The sequence below is a fragment of the Drosophila ficusphila genome, unplaced genomic scaffold (genome assembly GCF_018152265.1).
Source record: "Drosophila ficusphila isolate 14025-0441.05 unplaced genomic scaffold, ASM1815226v1 contig_414, whole genome shotgun sequence".
Classification (NCBI taxonomy): Eukaryota; Metazoa; Arthropoda; class Insecta; order Diptera; family Drosophilidae; genus Drosophila; species Drosophila ficusphila.
This window is the reverse complement of record NW_025064328.1, coordinates 23,307,536-23,331,338: the sequence shown is the minus strand read 5'-3', so window position 1 is coordinate 23,331,338 and position 23,803 is coordinate 23,307,536. Positions and strand designations below refer to the sequence as shown.

General features: G+C 38.0%; 2 protein-coding genes across 3 annotated transcripts in view; one reads left to right on the top strand and one right to left on the bottom strand.

Moving 5' to 3' along the window:
* The window catches only part of LOC108101340 (putative serine/threonine-protein kinase STE20-like), a 91,371-nt gene extending 67,884 nt beyond the window's left edge, over positions 1–23,487 (bottom strand). The window contains exon 1 of one of the 2 annotated variants that reach the window (XM_043208320.1): positions 23,110–23,487. In XM_043208320.1, the coding sequence (XP_043064255.1) occupies positions 23,110–23,413 (304 nt within the window). In that variant the 5' untranslated portion in view covers positions 23,414–23,487. The remainder of the gene's footprint in view (positions 1–23,109) is intronic. The other variant, XM_043208321.1, reaches the window with a different exon arrangement.
* On the top strand, positions 15,664–16,432 carry LOC108101341. Its single transcript, XM_017205647.2, has 2 exons — positions 15,664–16,194; positions 16,265–16,432. Exons 1-2 carry the CDS (start codon positions 15,664–15,666, stop codon positions 16,430–16,432), a joined length of 699 nt encoding a protein of 232 aa, XP_017061136.1.
* Positions 23,488–23,803: the final 316 nt, after the last annotated feature.

The following is a 23,803-nucleotide window of genomic DNA, read 5'->3' as shown; positions in this document are numbered from 1 at the left end:
TTACTTGAAAAATTAAAAAAAAAAAAAACATTTTTTTTCAAAATGGCAAACCTGAAAATGACTGCTGAAACTCATCCGATTCGTAGATGAGTGACACGATTACTTGAAAAATAATTATCTGAAAGCAAAAACCAAAAGTAGAAGAAGCTATAACCTGAACCAGAATTTTCCACAAAAAAAAAAAAAAAAAAAATGGGGGGACTTTTAATTTCTTTTAACCTTTTTATTCACTTTTAATTGTTTATAACTTTTTTAAATAACAATGAATGGTTCTGGTTCAGGCCATAGCCAGACATCTAAAGAGTAAAATGCCGTTTGGTTCAAATCGATAAGTCCAATAGTTTTGAAATTAGAGTGTCACTCATGCGAAAAAACGTGGAGAAGAAAACCAGTTTGAAGTTTTTAAGGCGTTCGAGCGGCCGGATTACCAGCAGCGCTCCTCACTCTTTTATGCCTACTTCTCGGTCTATACCGAGTATAATAGTATATTCTATACTATATCGACGAGTATACAGTAGCAATTTATAAAACAAAATAAAAAAAACCCATTTTTTCAAAATTTTTTAGAGGAACCTGGCCTTAAGGGGGGAAATACAATTAGAAGGCCTGAAATGAGGGCTATCTTTGGGAGTGGATTGCAAGTAGAGTATTAAATGAATCTTAGTGATTCTTTTTGCATGTTATTGGGTAATTATTGAGCAATAAAAATCAGTCAAGTTTTTTGAAAAATATTGTAATTAAGCCCATTTATGATCAATAATGTGGAGTCGTGTTTTTAGGGAAGGACTTTGCGCCGTGCAGTCTCCAGGTCCAGGATCACGACTTAAACAAAAAACAGCAACTGGGCTTTAAACTTAAAGGTACAGCGCACACCATGAATTAAACCATATTTAAAAAAAATTATTTTTCCATTAAAAAATTTTAGGTTAAAAAAAAATTTCAAAAATAACGATTTTTTTTTGAGTTTGATTGTAAAAAAAACATGTTATAACAAACAAATATGAAAAACCGTTATATTCATGGTGTGGAGAATTTAATTTCAAACATAATGCAAAAAACCGCATTCGATTAAAATAAAATCTCTGACCTGTACATTGCACGGCGACTTTGAAAACACGACTTTTCAGGAGAAGCGTTTAAAGTTTACTTTTGTGCATGTCCGCCATATGACACACCCTCACTAAATTGCGTATAACTCTGAAAATAAGTACCGGACGGCTTTATGCTTTTAAAGGCTTACTCCCAGATATATTTGGAGTACATTAAGCCAAAAAAAAATTTTTCGAAAAAAAAAATTTCTAATTGTATTTCCCCCTTAAGGGGGAAATACAATTAGAAGGCCTAAAATAAGGCCTAACTTTGGGAGTGGATTGCAAGTAGGGAATTAAATGAATCTTAGCGATTCTTTTTGCATGTTATTTGGAAATTATTGAGCAATAAAAATCAGTCAAGTTTTTAGAAAAATGTTGTAATTAAGCCCAATTATAATTAATAATGTGGAGTCGTGTTTTGAGGGATGAATTTTGCGCCATGCAATCTCCAGGTCCAGGATCACGTCTTAAACAAAAAACAGCAACTAGGCAATAAACTTCAAGGAACAGCGCACAACTTGAATTATTCCACATTTGAAAAAAAATTATTTTTTCATATTTGAAAAAATCATTTCCCCGTTAAAAAATTTGAAGCTCAAAAAAAAATTAAAAAAAACACACTTTTTTCGACTTTGTTTGTTAAAAAAACATGTTATAACACAAACAAATATGAAAAATCCTTATATTCATGTTGTGCAGAATTTCATTTCAAACACAATGCAAAAAACCGCATTCGATTTAAATAAAATCTCTGAACTCTACATTGCACGGCGACTTTGAAAACACGACTTTTCAGTAGAAGCGTTTAAAGTTTACCTTTACCATTTCAGCCATTTGAAACTCACTCATTAAATTGCGTGTTATGTACTTTGAAAATAAGTACCGGACGGCTTTATGCTTTTAAAAGCTTATTCCAAGACATATTTAAAGTAGGGGAGAGTGGTCCCATACCGACCGGTCGTACCATACCGACCCCCCCCCATGTTTCTCAGAGATGGCGATGCTAGCCGAATTGTCGGTAACTTCAGTGAAAAGCTGTTATAACACAGACATTTTGGAGATAGATAGCCAATTTGACTTATTTTGTTTAACTGCAATTTTTCCGTTTGTTTTGTTTCAACGTCTGTGACATTCAGTTTTTTTTCTTTACTGAACTTGAGCTTAAATATTTTTAAAGTTTTTTTTCTCCGCATAAAAATCGGAGGGTAAGGTTTTCTGATAGTTGATAGTCCTAGCTGTCATTCACGCTATTAGAATTACATCGCTCTTTGCGTCATTAGATAATGGCGAGCAGTTAATTAGAAAAGGTTGTGGTGGTCCGAAACCGACCGCGAAGTGATGGTCCGAAACCGACCCCCATTTATTGGCAGCTTAATATGTCATAGCGTATTTTGGAGGGAAAATATGAAAAAGTAAACAAGATTCAGTAAAGAAAAGTAACAGAAACAGCAAAAACATCAGACAGCAAGCGAAGATACAGTCATCAACGAGCGGCTTTCGAAAAACAACGCGAAAACAATGCGAAAACTTACTATGAGAAAGAGGACAACTCAGACTTCATCAATTGACTACAGTGCCCTTTATTTCATACAATAATTTTTATTTTCTGGAAAGAACCTTCAATATATTTCTTAATAAACGTCAAAATCATTAAATTCTATTTTATGTTATTAAATTTTTCTGTTAAGAAATAGGGGGTCGGTTTCGGACCACTACTTTTGAGTACGACCAAAAAGTAGAGTTTTATATTTGCCTGAATATCTAACGCTTCAAAGCACCTACGCACTTACTAATCATTTAGATGTATAGTAAACTGATCCCTCTACATAGTACATTTTTGAACTGAACTGAAAAATTGATTTTTCTCACCTTTATCGCCTTTGCCTTTTAGGGGGTCGGTATGGGACCACCCTCCCCTACATTAAGCCAAAAAAAATGTTTTCGAAATTTTTTTTGTTCTCGCGGCAGTGATAATTGCTACTCTTACAAAGAAATAATTAAAAATCACGCTTTACGATACTCCCCAAGGTAGCCCTTATTAACGGACGAGTATTGAATTCATGGCTAAAAAATTTTTGAATTGTTATGTTAATTTTTTTTTTTTTTAGCTTTACAGTAGAATCCTGTTATAACGACTCCGCTTATAGTGTCCGTCCGGGTATTGCGACGAAAACTCGATGGCTTGATTGGTCCCCAGACAGGCTTATACACTTATATCCTTTTGCTTAGTGCGTCTTCCGGGTATAACGACGAAAACTCATCGGTCCCTTGAAAGGCGCTATAAGCGGATTCTACTGTATTTTTATATATTGAATCTTCTCTTGAAGAGACTTACAATAAGAATTCAGATCTTAACATATACTATGTGTTATTAATTTATATTAATTATTATTATTTATTTGTTAAATTATGATTTAATTGGTCGACAGCCCTCCATTGGGCAGGAGTGGGCGGTCGTTGCGCTGTAGACGAGAGTGGCTCCTCAGCCGCCTGAGCTGCCTGGCTAGTTGGTTTGGATGTATTGATAATCTATTTCCGTATTTCAGAACTTTACTATCAATTTCTTCTTTGACGGGCTTTATATCCAGGTCCCTATGGATATTTGCGTTGCGAATATACCAGGGGGCCCCTGTTATTGTTCGCAGTATCTTCGACTGCACTCGTTGGATTATTTCTATGTTGCTGCTGCTTGCGTTCCCCCAGAGTTCAGACCCGTACGTCCAGGTTGGCTTTAGAAATGAGTTATATAGTAGAACTTTGTATTCCAGCGGAAGAGGTGAGCGAGAGTTGATGAGCCAGTGGAAACTGTTGGCCTTGAGTTTTAGGGAGGTCTTCTTCCCTTCAATGTGTCTTCTCCAGGTAAGCCGCCTGTCTAAGTGGATGCCCAGGTAGGTGACTTCGTTGACTTGGAGGATTTGTTTGTTGTTTAGGGACAGTGGTGGGCAGGTTTCCCGATTAAGTGTAAACGTAATGTGCTTACACTTTTGATCGTTGATTTGTATGCGCCAATCTGCAAACCATATTTCCACGTCCGTCAGATGGTTTTTTAAGGCAGTGGTCTGCTTTAGGAGCCGAAAAAAGAGCGTTTTTTCAACAATTTTTTTGAAAGGGAAGGAAATGATTGCGGTAAACGAAATTTTGAGACGATATAATATTATATTTAAACTTTAAAAAACAATTTTTATTATTGCAAATAATTGAAATTAGCGGAAGTTGTAACGATTTTTCTGGGGCGCCTAGAGTGCGCACTTGTTAATCGGTGCCGGTGATGGAGTTCGTGCGATGCATCTGAAACAGTGGAACCAAATTTTTTTTTACTTTTTATAAGTTCCTTTTCTATATGAACTAAAAAAATTCCGAAGAAATGACGAAATTCCAAATTTTTTCTAAGTTTTAAAAAAAATTCACTTTTTTGGAAAAAAAGTTCACTTTAAGTTGCAAAACAAGTAATTTAAATAGTACTTTTATCCATTTTTTTTAGTTCAAATAGAAGATAATTCAATACTGAAGCTAGATCACTTTGGTTTTTTTCGATCGGACATATATTTTTTTTACTATGGCCGGCACCGCTTTCCAAGACTTGTGAAAATAAAAACTCGAGAAAACGGGCTGTAAAGTCTGCCCGAGCATACGAACTTGCTCGACGCTCGGCCACTAAAACTGATCTAGCTTCGAAAATATGTCGAATTGGCCTCTAAAATTTTGAACACATATTCTTGGATAGTTTTGGAATACACGGTGCGTCCATTAAGTTTCGAGACTGATTCCATAAATCGCAAAATAAAAAAGATATTTCAAGTTTTTCAAATTTATTATTTGAAGTATTCTCCCTTCGCTTTAATACACTTCTTACAGCGATTCAATAGTGATTCAAATGCGTGCTTCAGCTCATTTTGTGGAATAGCCTCCAATGCTCATGTCGAAGCCGTTTTAATGGTCTCAACATCTTCAAAAAAGCATCCTTTCAACTTCAACTTCAACTTTGGAAACAAGGAGAAGTCACACGGCGCCAAATCAGGTGAATACGGTGGGTGGTCCAACACACAGACTTGATTTCGGGCCAAAAACTGACGAACAATGATTGATTTGTGACTCGGCGCATTGTCGTGCAACAGACACCATTTCTCTGGATCGCGATATTCGGGTCGAGTACGACGGATTCTGGCCATCAAATGCTTTAAAACTTCAAGATAATACGTGCCAGTGACCGTTTGACCAGTTGGAACGAACTCTTTGTGGATAATGCCTTTACTATCGAAGAAAGTGATGAGCATTGTTTTGATTTTTGAAGGAGATTTTCCCTTTTTTTGGCTTGTGGTGAGTTTTTCGACTTCCATTTCGAACTTTGGCGCTTAGTTTCTGGATCATACTGAAAGCACCATGTTTCGTCGCCAGTAACAATTGATTTCAGAAAGTTTGGATCATTTCTGGCGGCTGCAACGACTTCTCTGCAATGATCTTTGCTCTTTGTTCCATGTTGGAATTTCAACATCAGATCAAAAACTGTTTAGGGAAAACTGTCATATCCTTGTTATTTGTCAAGCAAATGTAATGAAGTTTGACATGTCAATAGAAAAAGGTTTAAGCTTTAAAATGCACCTTCGAACACCTAGCTGGCGCTACTATTTGCTGAGATATGGTTCATGTCTCGAAACTTAATGGACGCACCGTGTAGATTTAAGACAAAAAAAAAAAATCGATTTTTTGAAGTCTGTAAAGCAGACCACTGCCTTAAGTGAGCTGTTGCTGTTTTTGGATATTTTGAGCGACTTGTAAACTAGACCTTCAATCCAAACGCGATCGAAGGCTTGAGACACGTCCAGGAATATGGTACTGCAGTATTTCCTGTATTCAAAAGCTGCGCGTATTTCAGCTGTTATGCGATTTACCTGTTCGATAGTTCCGTGCTTTTCCCTAAAGCCAAACTGATGCAGGGGAATCGCTCTGTTGTTTTGGATGTGTGTTCTTAGGTGGCATAAAAGCAGCTTTTCAAATAGCTTTAATAAGCACGGAAGAAGGCTAATGGGCCTGTATGACGAAGGTTGGGATTCGTCTTTGCCTGGTTTCGGTATCATTGTAATAACGGACTTTTTCCATTGCAGAGGAAAATAGCCCCATTTGAGAACTGAGTTGAATATGGTGGTGATGCATTTAACTGCACATGCAGGCAGTTCAATTATCATTTTAGGCGAAATTAAATCATGGCCGGGGGCTTTTTTTTGGATTCATCTGTTCTACAATGGCTTTTGTGACTGTACTTGTTTCAAGAATGATTGTGAAGGAAGGCTCTGCTGGTGGGATGTTTGGCAAAGTAAATTGATTCGCCGGCGGATGAGGTTGGAAGACGTTTTGTAAGTGAGAGGCGAAGATGTTGGCCTTTTCCTGTTGGTGATCGAATTGGAAAATCGGGCTCTATAGGTGGTTGAATGTTTGGGTGCGCTCTCCAGAGTGGAAATTTGTTGCTAGTGGGTGAAAGCTGTGCTATATACGCACGATGAGCCTGATTCTTCTCAGTTATTAAAGCTTTAGATAGCTTCCGACAGGCTTCTTTAAAGCTTTGTTTAGTGGCTGGGGATCGGTGTGTCTGCCTGTTTCGGCGAAGTCTACGGTTTTCTTGAAGGAGCGATTGGATCTGCATGTTTGTACGCGTAGTATTTGGGAGGGGTGTAGCTTAAGGGTCAGGTGTAGAGTGTTTGGCAGTTGAGGACATTACATCTGCTATGTGCTTAAGTGAGTTTTCAATGTCAGCTTCACACGAGATATTGGGTTCGATTTCAATGTGGGAGCTAATATATATTTTTTATACTTTAGCCAGTTTATTGTATTGGAAGTCAGAAATTTCGGTCGCTTCACAAGCTGTGGGTGTTCAAATAGACAGAGAAGAACAGGCGAATGATCAGATGACAGTTCCGACAGTGTTTCAACGCGTGTCAGCCTGGGCGGCACACTCCTAGTTACGGCAAAATCGATGTCTGGTTGTTTATTCGGATCTGATGGCCAGTATGTAGGCCTACCCGGTGAAACAAAATCTAGCTTATTACTAGGTTTGATAATAGCATTGTATAGTTGTCGTCCTTTGGGGTTAACAAGACGAGAGCCCCAGTAGTGTTGTTTTGCTGAGTAGTGGGTGGAGTTGTTCGCTGGGTATTTTGCTCTGGCAGTGAGTCATCTTTTCGATTTGGTATGGGCTGAAGAGAATGCACAACTTCAGGCTGAGTATAACTTACTGGCGATGCTCCAGAGTATCGAAGAGCTCTGGCAAAGGAGACTCCGGGTGTTGTTACTGATGGCGCGAAGTAGTTTGGTTGAGCAACATGTTGAACGGTAGTTGGTTTGCTGCGCCTCTGAGTCAGACGTGTCTTGAGTTCTTTATAGATAGGGCAGCCCCTATAGTTGGCTGTGTGGTTTCCACCGGAGTTACTAAATTTCCTTGTTACAGGGTCTTCTTTGTTTCTCAGACATGCATCTATGCAGTGCAGATCACCACAGGCGACGCAGACTAATCGCAAGGTGCAGTAGCTCCTTGTGTGCCCAAACTCCTGACAGTTAGTACACTGTACCGGGCCTTATCTTTTGTGAGGCTCCTCTAAGGTAATTCTTCGATGGAAAAGATAATGAAACTTGTAAATGGGGTGGACGCCAGTTCAATCTTAAATAGCGGCTGAAGGATTTTTGCCCTGTTGATTATATTGGTTACATGTTTAACGTCAAAACCTTGTTCTTTTAGTCCCTCGGCTATATCAGCTACTGGGACGGTTGATTCTATTCCTTTTACTACAACTTGTAGTCCTCTGCTACTTTTGAGCTGGTAGGTGTAGTAATTTACCGGCACATGGTCGAGGAAATTCGTTACAGTGCGGTAGTTGCTTTCATTTTTTATTTGGAGTTTGGTTTCTGATATATTATCTCTTTTTAGGTTGGTAATATAAAAGTTATTTGGACCGATTTTTTGTTTAAGATTGTTAATAAGCCCCGAGCAATTGTGTTCCCTAATGTAGATAGGGGGTGGCTTTACATCTTTGGTGGGTTGAGGCGCTTGACCCTCTTCTTCTCCAAGGTCACCAAGTATAGCAAATCTATTTTCAGAAGTTGCCTTGTTGTTGTTGCCTGAGGTTTTCGATACTTTCGGCAGGTTTGCATTAGTTTATTGTGGGCTAAGCTTTCTTTTTATTTATACGTACCGATCGATCCCGGTCTGTACAAGCGTAGTTTGTGGGAGAGAGGCAGCAGAGACACTTTTCAATTGCGATGATAATATCGGCCACAGATTTGCCACCGACGTTAAAGTTGTTGTTGTCGTCGTCGAAATAACAGTTATAATAGAGGGCACCGTGCTGGTCAGCGCAAGAGCTGACGTAGTCAGTGCAATGAGTGGTAAGAGTGGAGATGGGCATTGGGAGCTCCACGACTGCGTCATGGCAGCGCTGCTTGAGCTTAGGAGTGCAGGTGACAGAGAGCGCGCTCTCTCGGAAGCAGTCAATGACATTGCTTTTGTTGTTGCGTTTTTGTTACTTACTGTCTCCGAAAAAATTGCTACATAAGCATTATTCCGGACAGAAGACAGTCGGCGTTCGCCTTGCTTCTGTTGTTGTTGCACTCGACTTTGACTCGTGGGTTTGCCAGTTGCACTTAATATTGATTTGCCCGCAGACATTGTATTTTGTTTGAAATTAGTTGTTTTCTTCACTTTGATCTGTTAGAGAACAAATAAAGGAAGCTAATATGGTTTGGCATTGCTGCCATCGTCTTTTCGCTACTATTTTCAGTTTTTTATTTCACTTAATTATCAAGCTAATTGACTCGCTTGGCGGAGCGATCAAAAAACACGTCTGCACGGGGCAAAAGTAGAACGGCTTTTTTTTAATCTTTTGAATTCTTATGTTAATTTTCTTTTTTTTAATAATTTGAATTGTTATGTTTATTTTGTTTTTGTTTTTAATAATTTGAATTGTGTTATGGGCTGCCTTTTTTTCTCTTGTGTACTGTGCCGCTTGCCGACTAGCCATCGATATCCCAGGGAGGGGAACCACCTTAGCGAACACTTACACGGCAGTCACAACAAAAATAAACAAACCGGAATTCTAAATCAAATATCTGAACATGGACTAAAAACAACGGATTTTGGGACAGATACATATGGACTCAAAAGATAGAATTAGAGTCCTCGGAGGCCCTCCCAACCATGGGTGCATTTCGTACTGCACCTCCCTAATAACTTACTCGTGGAAATACGCACTCATCTCACCCCCCTTTTTGAATACTCTACTCACTCATGTTTTTCTTTTTTTTGTAACTCGTTATAATTCATATTTTTTTATACTTACATACTAACATATATAACACCTAACATCTAACCACGGTACCGCGGGACGAATTACAAGGACATATATATATATATACAAGGTGTGTGTCAAAAGTTTCCGAACTTTTCAAAAAAAAAAAAACTACAAAATAGTTTGGAATGAATCTTTGCATTTATACAAAATAGTCTCCCTCCGACTCAATACAACGATTTGCACGATTTAAAAGTGATTCGAATGAGTGTTTTAGCTCGTCAACCGGGATGGCCTTGAGTATGTCGGTCGTCGCCTTTTCAATGGACTTTATGTCATCAAAATATCTTCCTTTCATTGCCAATTTTAATTTTCCGAATAGGAAAAAGTCACACGGAGCTAAATCAGGTGAATATGGTGAGTGGTTGACGGTAAGAATGTGATTTTTTGTTAAAAAATCGGTCTGAATGCGAAGCGCCTTTTCGTGCTCTTTGAGTGTGTGTGGAACAAACCGTGCACAAACCTTCCGCATACCCAAATGTTCAATCAAAATGCGATGAATAGACTTATAGGATATCTCCAACTCCATTTCCATGTATCTCAACGAAGATTTTGGTTCTTTTTTGACAAAATCACGAACAATTTGAATGTTTTCATCAATAACAGCACTTTTCGGACGGCCCGAACGTTCGTCGTCTTCCAGGCTTTCACGACCATTTTTAAAACGATTAAACCACTCGTAAGTTGAGGTACGGGATAGACAATCATCACCATAAACTTGTTTCATCAATTTATGAGTCTCGGTGAAAGTTTTACCGAGTTTAAAACAAAACTTAATAACCGCTCTTTGCTCCATGATTTTTCGTCGACCAACTAACACAAGGTACTGTCACTTAAAACGCAATAATTCCAATTCCACTGTTAATGTATCTTTCAAACGCATATACTCACACAAAGATGGCGGCACCAGAAAATGCCCTGCCAGAAAAGTTCGGAAACTTTTGACACACACCTTGTATATAATAATAATAATGCACAATAAATAAATAAATAATAAATAAATAGGAAAAAAATATGGCGAATATCGCATGAGGTTAAATGATTATGAAATTACTATTGTATATGAATAAATAAATAAATAACTGAATAATTTAAATAAATAGGTTACTTCAAATTACTTAATTTTTTTGGAATTTCTGGGACTAGTATTCTTTAATTTTAATTGTTAACTTCTGGGTGGGTTTTTTTGTTGTTACTTAAATCTAATTAATTTTTTTTAACTAAGTAGATAAATAAATAAAAAAAACCTGGGGCCACCCAGAGCGAGTGGCCGATTTTGCACTACGAAAAATTCGCCCTCGTTCGTATGGTGCCTTTGTTTCAAATCGTCTGGAATCCAGTCCTCCAGTTAAGCTTCTATTTTTTGGATTTCGTTAAACAAAACAAAAAAAATTTGGGTTTTCACTATCATAACTCACTTATAAATCGATTATGTATTTTTTTCTTCACTTTGTATTTAACCTCCTTGATATTTTTTCTGAGCCTTTATCCCTCAAAAACCACTCAAAAAATTTTCACCTTGACTTCGGTTCAATTGGGAGTTAGTATATTCGGGAAACCAGTTCCTGGGGCTTAGTCGTTTTAAACACTACCTTTACTCACTTTATTCACACTACCTGTACAATCGATAACTTGCAGTCGACGGGCAGTTGGTAAACAAACATTGCAATGTTTACAATGCATTGTTAACATTTCTGTTTTGTTTTAATTTTATTTATCACCGCACATAACAAGCACACTACGGTATCGAGGCTTGTCGCGAAACAGGAGTGGAGGATGTGTTAATTTTGTCCAGCCCAACGTAGGCCACCGGCCACGACCCTGATTAAAAAAAAAACAAGTGAATACACGGAGCTAGCCGGGCACTATTTTTTTAGATCCTTGGCATGGAAAATTCCCAAAGGATGGCCGCGCAAGTTTTCCAAAGCGTACAAAGAATTTTCCAACGCCTTCGTGACTCGGCATTTAGTGTACTTTCGGGAAAACTTGGAGTTTCTGCTCTTGTTAAAGTCACTAAGTACGAAGTTCCTCTTATATATTTCCTGTCCAGGTGAGTATCGAACTTCTCGGGCCTTCAGGTTGTAATTTTTCGCTGCTTTCTCGTAGGCCTGATATATCCTTTCTTTTATCTTCTCCCTGTACAGCTGTTGTCAATCGGATCTAGGCATTTGGGCTATCTCTGATTCATTAAGAGCACCCAGCTTGCGAGCTAGCGAGTAATCTTTCCCATGCGTAAACATATCGACGAATTTCCGCGAATGTATCGTATGTTGAAAAATCAAATTTTACAGGAGAAGCTTTTTCTTTATTTTTGTATTTCGGTATTTTTGTACGATTGCATTATTTCCATGCAAATGAAAAAAAAATTGTATGGACATACGATAATTTAGCGCGCACATTGTAACATACGATAAAATTGAAACTTAATTTTTATCGGAACTATAACGCTTTCAGTTATAATATTTCACAGGGTAGTGAGACATTAGGTGCCTAACAATTTTGCATTAAAATCTCAATTTCGAAAAAAAAGCGACATACGATACTTTTGCGGAAATGCGTCGATATGTTGTCCGAACATGGCAAAATATGGAGAATTTCCAATGCTGTTGTGGACAGATGACCTCAATGACGCTTGTATGTCTGCTAAGTGTTCATCCCATCGTGTGTGGTCGTCCTGGATGTTCACTCGAATTGCGGCTAATACAGATTGGTTTACTCTTTCTGAAGCATTGGATTGCGGTGCGTATCTTCCTGTTTTCATATGTGTAAACCCGTACTCTTGCAGCATATTCTCGAATTCCTGGGAGATGAATTGTCTTCCGTTGTCCGTGTGGATAATTTCCGGAACTCCATACTGTGTGAAAATATTTTCTTGCAGGAATCGGATCACAGCTGTCGACGTGGCTTTCGGCATCGCTTTCAACCATACAAATTTGGTAAAGTGGTCTAACACAATGAATAGCATAGTATTTCCTCGGTGGGAGCGCGGATATTTTCCTAGGAAATCGAAGTACAACTTTTAGATAGGTCGATTCGACTGTACTTCCTTTCCCATCATTGGTCGTTTTATCTGTGTTGTATGTTTGTTTTCCTTGCAGTTTTCACAAGCTGCTACGAACTCTCAGACTTGAACCACCATTTTGGGGCAGTAAAACATCTGTTGGAGTCTCGCTAAGGTCTTTCCCATACCTCCATGCATTGCCATGTTGCCGCAGTGAGCTTGCTGGATTAAGGTCGTCGTCAGAGCTTCAGGAACCCATAGTTTCCATTCAAACTCGTCGCTTTCTTCTCTTTTAAATTGTGTCTTCTTGAAGAGAAGTCCTTCTTCGACACGTACGTTCGGAAACTTATCATTTCCCTGCACTTCAATTAACCGCAGTCTTTCCAGATATTCGGGACTTTCAAACTCTGTTGTCTCGAAGTCGAAGAGCTCCATTTCGGCTACCTCATTCGGTCGGGATAACATGTCCGCCTCGACGTTATCCTTGCCTTTTCGGTGTTCGATGTTGAAGTTGAATGCCTGTAACGCCAAAGATCATCGTACCAATCTCCCGTTCAAGTCCTTGAGCGTCATTAGCCATTGCAGGCTAGCGTGATCGGTGACTATGGTGAACGGCATCAACTCCACATACGGACGGAACCTCTCTCTACCTTAACAGCAGCTAAGCACTCTTTTTCGGTTACGCTGTAATTGAGTTGCGCTCCTCTGAGTTTCGCCGAAAAGAAAGCTATTGGTCGGGTGCACAGGTAAGTGCCTTTTTTAGAGTTTCAAATGCCACCGTCGCTTCTTCCGTCCAAATAAATTTTGATTTATTTTTCAAGCAATCAGTGCGGTGCACTAACTCACGAAAAATTTTGGATAAACCTGCGGTACCAGCCAGCCGTTCCTAAGAAACTGCGAAGCTGTCGAGTATTTTTCGGAACCTTGATTTTGTTTATCGCTTCGACTTTCTTTGGATCAGTTCGCAAGGCTTCATCGCCGATGATATATCCCAAATATCGTAAGTATTTAAAACAAAATTTGGATTTTTGCATGCCGATCGTCAAATTGGCTTTCCTTAAACACTCTGCCACTTCTTTCAGCAATCTGCAGTGCTCTTCGAAGGTCTTGGATATCATCAGCAAATCATCGAGGTATACAAATACTCGGCTGCGTAATCGTTGTAGGATCACCTTACCCATCACCCTGCATAATCTCTGCGCCGAATTGCATAGACCGAAAGGCATTCGCCGAAACTGATACAGTGGTCGACCCGGGATTGTAAAAGCCGTTAGAGGACGACTTTTCTCATCCAGCTCCACTTGCCAAAAGGCATGCTTCAGGTCGATGCTGCTGATAAAAATCGTATCATCTACTCGGCTTAGAATCGATTCGATATTCTGCAATGGGTAAGCATTCTTCACAGTCACGGCATTTAGCTTCCTTGCGTCTAAACACAGTCTGTTCTTCCCAGGCTTCTGAACCAACGTGGCCCGATTGTTCCATGGACTTTCACTCAGTTTAATAACTCCTAAGCGCAACATTTCATCCACTTCAGCGAATAATAACTGCTGTTTTGCCGGAGATACTGAGAAAAATCGCTCCTTGACGGGTACTGCGCCTTCAACCAACTGGATCGTGTGTTCTTCTACTCGCGTGAGTCCTAATCCTTCTTTTTCGTACGTTAGAAAACATGCTCTGGCTTCTTCTAGTTTCTCGGCCTGTCCTGATGACAATGTATGAGGTTCTAATGGCTCTCCTTTGGTAGTGATTCCACGCCGAATACTTCTGGTGCCAATTTAAACATTCTCCAAAAATCTATGCCCAAGTATAATTTTTGCTTCAATGATGGACACAGCAGTATTGGTAATCGCTGGGTAATCCCATTATAGGAGATGTTGGGATGGATCTTCCCTATTACTCGGTGCTGTGTACCTCCTGCTAACGTCTTCACTATTTTCAGGCAACCTTCTCCCAGTAAGCTGACGGATGCTCCGGAGTCCTGCAGACCCAAAAGCTCGAGTCCTTCCATCTTGACTTGTGCGAATGGTCTGTTGTCGCCTTTAACTGCAGACATGATGGCGGAACAGATTTTTCGTCGCTGTGTCTTCCGCTGATAATATCTTTTCCTTGCTTTAACTATTTTTGGTTGAAGATCTGGAACTCTGGCTAACACTTGTGTTCCAAATATTCGGTCCCGTGCCTCTTGATATCGTTGTTCTCGTATTTCTATCGGATCGCTTTTGGAAAAGCTTTAAGTATGTATAGGTCTAATTAAATTTATCATTATTCTACTAAAATTATTTATTTTAGATTCTTTACTATCGTCTAACATGCCGTTTTGCGAGGAATCTATTTGTTGTTGGCAAATGGGTTGGAACGTGGCTCCTCGCTCTTGGCCAGGTTCCTTCCACCGTTTCCCGTTCGACATCCTGGGCACTTCGGAAGTACTACATCGGGTAGTCCACATTTATAGCAAAATCTATTACGGACATCAGAGTCGCATTCTACGAACGTATGCCCCCGTTGTCCACAATTCCAGCAGGTGAGTGGCTGCCGTTCCTTGCCGTCTTCTCGATGCTTCTGTAATGCTTCTACCTCCTCCTGTTCCAGTGATGTACTTTCGTCGGCGCTTGGTTCCTGCCCAATCTCCTCGACTCTCGGACGGTCCCTATAAACCCGGTATGGCTCTGGATTGCTCGGATGTCTTGCCCACCGGGTTGCCAGCATCTTCTCCGCGTCGTGACACACTTGACGCAGTTGGTCCAGATTGGTGATATATATTGGATATATAATCTTCGAAACCTTATCCCTAACATTCATTTTAATAACTTTGATCAGGTCGAAGTCCGAAAACGACATCTCCAATCGCGACCTAAGAGCCAACACCGTCTGGATATAAACTTCGATGGTTTCTCCCGGCTTCTGTTTCCGTTTCCGCAGTTCATATTCTCGTTCGAAGTTCGAACGCTGGCTCTGGAATTGCTGCTGCAGGGCGTACCTAAGGCCACTCTGGTCGCTCCATCGACCTCACATACATCCAATACCATTCCTTAGCCTGTCCTTCGACTAATACGTGAAACTCTCTAAGAACTTCCTTCCACGGCACCTGATAAGACTTTTGAAGATGTTCCAACCGAAATATAAACTCGGATACTGGCATACCTTTCGGACTACCATCAAAAGTAACTCCCCATTTCCGTAATTTAACAACTTGTACTAATGGGTCATTTCTATTCCCGTTCCCCAAACGCGGATCATGCCCAGAATAATTGCCATTTGGCATTCTGCTTTGGCCGGACGGAGGTTCCTGATATGCTGCTCGCGACCAGTGAACTTGACGACCGCTTTCTTCCTCCGGCTGGTCGATGTTCAGGGACAACTGATTCGACTGAATCTGTTCCTGCGTTATCGCCGGTCTCAACAATCCTTCCCAGTTTCGGTCGCTCCTCTGTTGGTCAGACGGTGGCCCTTGTGGTGGAAAATGCACTCCCCCAGGAAGACGTGGGACTGGTACCATGCCTGGTGCTTGTTTTTATGGCATCCTACGATCGACTGGCTGACTCGGGTTCGGCTGCTGAACTTTTTGCTTTATCGGTGGAACGCCAGAAGTCGGCTGCTGCTGAGCTTGACCCGGACGGCTCTGACCCGATGTTCGCTATGCTGCGTTTTCTTTCATAACTTCTCGCCGCCACTCCGACATGCAGTCGTTTATGTCTTTCATAAATTGCATCATGTCCTGCTGCATCTGATGCTTGAATGCCTCGTACTCCATGGACATTCCCATCTGGTAAGTCTGGTGTGCTTACTCCTTATTTCATATGGCAGATTTTTCGGGATTGCACCTGTTCCGTCCGTAGGTTGATATCCGCTCGCCTCACCAGGACTCTCATCTTGTATTCCCGGAGGAATATGATCTGACGACGACTCCATGCCTTCAGGACGAGATGTGTTTTCCAGTTGTTCTTCTCGGTTGGACTTTGGTCGAGTTATTGGCGGACTCATACCCACTGGTCCTCTGTTTTTAATGAACTCTAAGCTTCTCCTTATCTTTCTGCCGATTTTTATCTTCTCCTTCTCAATACTTTGCATATCCTATTTGCCTCCTCAATTTTCTATATTCAATTTATTATTTTCTAAATTCTGTTTCTTAAATTTTCCTTAATCTAGGGGGTGAGATTTGTTCTATATTATTCCCACTAATTTTTCCCTCAAATTATATACCTGCTCCGAATCCGTTGTGCAAAATTTAAATTACTGGCAAACTTCTTTTACTCATCTACTAATTGAAATATTTTTCTTTCAGGATCCGTTTGCATATTTAACGGGCAACGATGTCACGACTAAAATTTATCGTACATGGACCACATTAGGGGGTTATATACCTTTTTTATTTTCAAAAAATCGAACATTTTTTTATTGCTTTATCTTAAAAAACAACTCCTTGAGAACATTTTCCCAAATTTTCAGAGAGATTCGAGCAGTAGAAAAAAAGTTACAGCGCTCCTAACCGCGCGCCTCGTCGCGGCCCGCAACTGAACATGAAACTTTAAACGCGAATATCTCGAAATGGTGTTTCTTGATAAATCACTTTGCGGTGATAAGCATTGGCGGAAAACTACTGAACCGATTTACTTCAAATTTTTTTTCAAATGTTCGTAATGAAATTATCTTGTGCTTGAACGATCGACTTTTCACGCACAAACTTTTTTTTTCGCCGAAATGAATATTTTAGTGAAATTTTTAGAGACCAAAAAGTTCATTTTTAGCATAAAACGTTCCCATATGCATAAAAAAAAATTTTAAAACCGATCGTTCAAGCACAAGGAATTACACTAAACTAATGAAATTTTTTTACTTTTATGGTTTCGGTTGACCTGTTCGACCTGGGGAATTATCACCGCAAGGCTCTTCAAAAAAAAGGCCTCTAAGGGAAACAGCCACCCCTTAAAAACTATTTAATATTTTTCCACGAAATTTTGGACAAACATTGTTAATAAAGTGTTCTATCAAAAAATTAAAACATCCGTGTAATTAAATAATGGCTACATACATAAAAAAAAAAATCCGAACTTTCCTCTTTTTCTTCGACAAAGAAGGTATATAACCCCTTATATCATTAGCATACAACGGACAACTAAATTAGATATGTGAGTAAGTTTTTTCATGCTTCGGTAGATTACACTTTTAAAAATTAAATACAGTAGAATCCTGTTATAACGACTCCGCTTATAGTGTCCGTCCGGGTTGTGCGACGAAAACTCCATGGTTTGGTTGGTCCCCATACAAACTTATATCAAAGGGCCTCCGCTTAGAGCGTTTCCGCTTTTAGCGGTTTGTCGCTTATACGAACAAAATTTTTTAAGAAAATTGAAAAATTTTACCGGATATTGCGTCGTGCAAAAATAAATACATTGCAATAGTGCCAAATTTGAGCATCAAAACACGCTGTTAGAAATGTATGTATTTATTAGTGATCGGCACCTTTGCTTGTGTGCGTAGCAGCGACACGAAGGATCTTACACTGTCACTACTCTTTGTTAGTTTTAGCTGTCGCCTTAACAACGTTGCTGCGAGAGAGAGAGTCGAAGTGCAATGCCGACGTCACACTGCGTGTGCAGACCTCATAGCCTATTGCATGAGATGTCCCGTTATAATTATAATTTTTACTGCTTTTTTTCTGAGTAAAACTGAATTCGTAAATTCGCCAAATGCAAAATGTGCAATAATAAAGAGCTCATTCAGTTTTTATACCCTTGCAGAGCAAAAGGGTATTATAATTTCAGTCAGAAGTTTGCAACGCAGTGAAGGAGACACCTCAGACCCCATAAAGTATATATATTCTTGATCAGCATCACCATCTGAATCGAAATATGTATGTACGTCTGTCCGTCTGTCCGTCTGTCCATCTGTCCGTCTGTCCGTTTCCGCGCAAACTAGTCTCTCAGTTTTAAAGCTATCGTGCTGAAACTTTCCCAAAAGTTGTGTAGTTGTTGCACGCAGTATATAAGTCGGAACGAGCCGGATCGGCCGACTATATCGGATAGCTCCAATACAAGAGAATGAAATTAAAAATTCTCACTCTGTTGTTTTTGATCAGATCGACTTGAATTCTTCAAGATGGCGTTTTCTAACTGTTATTGAATTTCGGATTAAATTTAAACAAAATCGGATAACTCTATCATATAGCTGCCATAGGAGAGATCAAAAAATATATATAGAATTAATGGAAATAAATTGATAGCATCGTTGTTTTTTATCCCACGAGCATGATTTTTTGAATATCAAGTTTTTTAACAACCCTTTTATTGAGAAAAAAGTTTCATTAAAATCGGACAACTATATCTTATAGCTGCCATAGGAAAGATCGAAAAATCTATATAGAATTAACGGAAATAAAATTATAACATCGTTGGTTTTTATTTGATAAGCATGATTTTTGAAATTTAAAGTTTTCTAACGACTCTTGAATTACGAATTAAATTTGATGAAAATCGGACAACTATATCATATATGTAGCTCCCATATGATCTATAGTCGAAAATATTGAAAATGAATAGAAAAATCGTCTTAGCTTCGATGTTGTTTAGCCTTTATGTATTTTTTTCGACATATTTGATGACTGCAAGGGTATATAAGCTTCGGCTTGCCGAAGCTAGCTTCCTTTCTTGTTTGTATTATGAGAAACCCTTGCTTTTAAATTAAATTTACTAATTTTTTCGTTTTAATTACAAAACTAATTTGATTTATTTTAAATACCTATACCGAAGACGGCAACCATAAATAAACAAAAAAAAATGTTTTTTTGTTCCTTTTGCTTAGTGCGTCTTCCGGGTATAACGACGAAAAATCGTCGTTTTAATACTGTATGTATTAAAATTTAAAATCGATATCTCAAACAATTTTAGAGTTATAACAATTTAAAGAGCAGCTGCTCTCATAACAGTACAAACGATCATTTATCTTTAAACGCTTTTTTCTCGGAGCAGCATTTTTCGAATTTGCTGCAGTGACTACTCAAAAACTAATGTTCCGATCACTATCAAATTTTTTTACATATTCTATATATAGTTCTCCATACCATGAACTATCGTTTTTTTTATCCGATCAAAAATCTAATTTTGGCAGGCCAAAAACGACCAAAATTTTTGGTTAAATTCGATTTTTTTTTTTTTAAACGCCGCCAGAACGGGCCGGATCGGGCGACTATATAGGATAGCTCCCATACGAGAGTTTGAAATAAAAAATTCTTACTCCGTTGTTTTCTAACTGCTATTGAACTTCGGATAAAATTTTATCAAAATCGGATAACTCTATCATATAGCTGCCATAGAAGAGATAAAAAAATATGTATACAGTAGAATCCGCTTATAGCGACTTTCAAGGGACCAACGAGTTTTCGTCGTTATACCCGGAAGACGCACTAAGCAAAAGGATATAAGTGTATAAGTCTGTCTGGGGACCAATCAAGCCATCGAGTTTTCGTCGCAATACCCGTACGGAAACTATAAGCGGAGTCGTTATAACAGGATTCTACTGTATGTACATATGCAACGTAGTAAAAAAATATTCATACACGTACATACATAAAATATAAATGTGGGGGAGATTTTAGTTTCCAGGGCGCCAAGATTTGAGGACATATTTTGGGTAATTGGCCCAAAATAAACACTTTTTAATAAATAAAATTTTTTTGGATTTCTCGCACCGTTTACAAGATATCGAGCCTTAAATTTCCGATTAGATTGAGGGCTGGTATCGGGCGAAAATACTTATTGCACATATTTTTCGTGGAACTTTCAATATTTGCGTTACTTTTGGCCGAAGACAGACACTTAAATTTTTTTTTCAGTTTTTAGCGCGCGCGGACTTATGCATTGATACATATGCTAAATTATTTTTTGAAGTAATTGTTATAAAAAAAATTTCCGCCTATAACGGTGCGAGATATTGAAAAATTTTGTTTATTAAAAAGTGTTTATTTTGGGCCAATTACCCAAAATATGTCCTCAAATCTTGGCTCCCCGAAAACTAAAATCTCCCCTAGCGCGGAAATGTATGACGTTCATGTAAGAGTTTTCCGCTGATTTTCGAGTAAATTTCCATTTTCCAAGGTAAAAATAATTATAGCTGAAGTCAAAATTCCGGTAAAGTTGCACTTTAGCGGCTTCTGCTAAAAATGGCCTAGGAATTTTTTTTTTGTAAAAATGGGTTCCTTGGGGCCTAAACATTAATAAAAAAGTGGCGGAAACCGTAAATTTTAATTATTTATTTATAAAAATACCAAAAAAAGAACATGAAAATTCATACACTTTTGTGGCACTTAATTTATTCTCCGTCCCTGAAAAAGGGCTACCTTGGTCCAAAAACATTCATAAAAGAGTATTGTAAAGCGTAATTTGTATTTATTTATTAAAATAAAAACAAAATAAAAACTTAACAATTCAAATTCAAAAAAAAAAAAAAATAAACTTAACAATTCAAATTCAAAAAAAAAAAAACTTAAGAATTCAAATAAAAAAAATAAAATTAACATAAGAATTCAAATTAAAATAAAAACAAAATAAACATAACAATTCAAACATTTTTTGGCCATGAATTAATCCTCGTCCGCGTTTTCTTCTAGGTCCAAAAGCTCGAATTCCGCGAGATGTTCGGAATTCGGAATATTAATCCTGGGATTATATGGATTGTACAGGTCAGCAATGGCGCAAAAATTCCGTGTATTCTGGTTTTTCGAAGGTGGTATGCTCTTTTGAAAATATACTCCGCCAAGTAGCCTTCGAAATGCTTATCCACTCTTCCATACTTGGGGACAGCGCTTCGTACGTCTCGCCATGTGCGTTCTATATTTTGGGTACTTTGGCCAGTATTCGGATCAACAAAATTTTTGGAGTGGTTGACCGTACTGTGCGTGTACTCCAAATTATCGCAAGCACTGAGAGCATTATAGGCTGCCCAACAGTCACTAACAATGTGGGTTTTTGGGGCAATTTTCTCTTTGATTATTTTTATTAAAGTTTCCGCCTTTCTATCAGGCACCGGGATTAAAAAGATGTTTTTGCTTCCCCTTTCGAAACCACCAAAAATCCACTGTCCTTCGATGACTCTTCCCCGATTATACTTTCTTTTGCCAAATTTGGCTTCGTCTATCTCCACCACTTTTCCTTCACCACCAAGTTTGCCTTCATGGCTGTTCAGTGCCAAATCAAAAAAAACTTCTCTTAAAAAATTTGACCAGTCCACGACTGTATGTTCGGCAATGCTAATTTCGTCCATCAGCAACTCCGTATGTGGGGGAGGAGTCATTACGAAATAAGCTACGAATCGACTGATTTGTTTATGAGTTAAATGTGATCCGGCAAAAAAAGTATTTTTGTTCACGGACTCCTTAAAATTACATTTAACTTTTTTTTGTTTTTTGTCACAAATTTTTGGCAGCGGAATTCCATTTTGTCCATCGCAAAATTAGCTTCTTTTTGCAGCTATTGCAAATTTGGGATTTCCGCAGCAACAAATGGTTTTCCAAAAATTTGCGAAGCTTTTCCGGATCTTCACTAAGAATTATGAAATCACTCAGTGTCATTTCACAACCGTTACAGCGTTGTAGATTTAAATTTTCCGCGTCCGACATGGTCAAATTCTTCTGTTGCTTTGTTTCTTTACCTATGCATTTGTAGAACTTTTCGTCCACAAAAGTTTTTTCCTGGTAAAGTGTTTCTCGTGAAAAGCATGACAATGTTTTAAAAACCGTTGTTCTCGCGGCAGTGATAAATGCTACTCTTACATAGAAATAATTAATAATCACGCTATACGTTACTCCCCAACGGACGAGTTTTGAATTCATGGCCAAAAAATGTTTGAATTGTTATGTTTATTTTGTTTTTATTTTAATTTGAATTCTTATGTTAATTTAATTTTTTTTTAATTTGAATTCTTATGTTAATTTAATATTTTTTTTAATTTGAATTCTTATGTTAATTTTATTTTTTTTATTTGCAATCTTATGTTAATTTTATTTTTTTTATTTGAATTCTTATGTTAATTTTATTTTTTTTATTTGAATTCTTAAGTTTTTTTTTTTTTTGAATTTGAATTGTTAAGTTTATTTTTTTTTTTTTTTGAATTTGAATTGTTAAGTTTTTATTTTGTTTTTATTTTAATAAATAAATACAAATTACGCTTTACAATACTCTTTTATGAATGTTTTTGGACCAAGGTAACCCTTTTTCAGGGACGGAGAATAAATTAAGTGCCACAAAAGTGTTTGAATTTTCATGTTCTTTTTTTGGTATTTTTATAAATAAATAATTAAAATTTACGGTTTCCGCCACTTTTTTATTAATGTTTAGGCCCCAAGGAACCCATTTTTACCAAAAAAAAAATTCCTAGGCCATTTTTAGCAGAAGCCGCTAAAGTGCAACTTTACCAAAATTCCGAAGTATTACCAAAATAATATAGCATATGTATCAATGCATAAGTGCGCGCCAATTTTTCTAAATAAAAAAATTTTTTCCAGTGTAACGGCCGCACTATTAGCCGACATTTAAGGCTCGATATCTCGTAAACGGTGCGAGATATCGAAAAATTTTGTTTATTAAAAAGTGTTTATTTTGGGCCAATTACCCAAAATATGTCCTCAAATCTGGGCGCCCGGAAACTAAAATCGTGCCTAAATGTGTATTTTTTATAAAACTAACTTTACCAGAAGTGAACACATTTTGAAGCAGCAACTCACAGTCTCCGTAACACATAAATGGGTAAACAGAATAAGCATACTGCTTGTAAAGAAAACAGTGTAGGACGGTATTAATATTTCGATGTTTAAACTGACGCATAGTAAGCATATCATTGCACATCGTTGTTAAATCTTCCGTAGGTTGATCCAAACATATTTTTTTTATAGCTAAACACTTATTTGAAAAATTTGCTTTGTAGACCGTTTTGAATTTCCCATATTTATGTATTTCTAGCAATTTATAGTTATGAATATTACTGCTGAACGTCATAACAATTGGAGCTGATAAACAATTATCAAAACAAAAACATATCGATCAGGCGATAAAAGAAAAAACAAGAATCCTTTAAATAACCAAAGCAAAATATATATCATTTCAGCTAAAGCGATTTAAAATATTCGATTTCGATAATTGTTTACAAGCTAGGTCCACGGTGTGAACAGCGTAAAAAAAGTAACATAAATATTAAAAGCAATTCAAGATGTGATTGTTACTATAAATTCGGACGCGCGTCACCGTATTATCAATATTCCGCTAGTGATGTGGTGATTAGTGCAGTCGTCTGGTATCGGATTATTGCAAATACGTTCACGCGGGACCGAATTTCTAGTACCAATCGCATCTTTTACTGTTTATAACAAAAAAAACGTTGATAAACAG